Source organism: Triticum dicoccoides, unplaced genomic scaffold, assembly GCF_002162155.2.
Source record: "Triticum dicoccoides isolate Atlit2015 ecotype Zavitan unplaced genomic scaffold, WEW_v2.0 scaffold157102, whole genome shotgun sequence".
Lineage (NCBI taxonomy): Eukaryota > Viridiplantae > Streptophyta > Magnoliopsida > Poales > Poaceae > Triticum > Triticum dicoccoides.
The window spans coordinates 1-645 of NW_021212260.1; the positions used below are offsets into that span (position 1 = coordinate 1).

The window sequence follows — 645 nt, forward strand, 5'->3', positions numbered from 1 at the left end:
TACGTGAACCTGGTGAACTGGGAGGGGCTCTTCGTGTCCGACCAGGACCTCTTCACCAACGCCACCACCCGGCCCATCGTGGAGCGCTTCGCGCGCAGCCAGCGCGACTTCTTCGACCAGTTTGGCGTGTCCATGGTCAAGATGGGCCAGATCAAGGTGCTCACCGGCGACCAGGGCCAGGTTCGCCGCAACTGCTCCGCTCGCAACACCGGCACTGCTGACGGCCTCCAGTGGTCGTCCCTGGTGCAGACCGTCGTCGACGCCGCCGCGGAGAGCCTCGGTTTCTAAATCTAGTGGAGTAGCTGTTAGCCATGCATGTCGTAATAAAATATGAGCAGGGCAGCCATGGTTGATGAGGCTGTGTAATGTACCTTGTCTTGACCCAAACGTCTGCTAGGCTGCCAGCTAGCAGACTTACGGTGACCTGTTAGTTTAATCGATCGATGCTTATGTTTCCTTGTTTCTAGCCCTTTTATCGCGGATTACACCCAGCCTCAACAACGCAATCTGGCAAAGACATTACCGATGCACACAGCCAACGACAGTAAAAAGAAAAAGAACATGCAACAGTGATCAATTTCTTGTAGCTGCAGCATAAACCAACATTTAAATTGTAGCTGCAGCATGAACCAACATTTAGGCAAG

At 53.3% G+C, this 645-nt stretch overlaps 1 protein-coding gene across 1 annotated transcript; it reads left to right on the forward strand.

Annotated features, from left to right (window-relative positions):
• Window positions 1-3: 3 nt before the first annotated feature.
• Window positions 4-288, forward strand: LOC119344168 (cationic peroxidase SPC4-like; the record flags this gene model as incomplete). Its single annotated transcript, XM_037614739.1, has 1 exon — window positions 4-288. A coding segment is annotated over one exon (285 nt), but the record flags the coding sequence as incomplete, so codon positions are not given.
• Window positions 289-645: the final 357 nt, after the last annotated feature.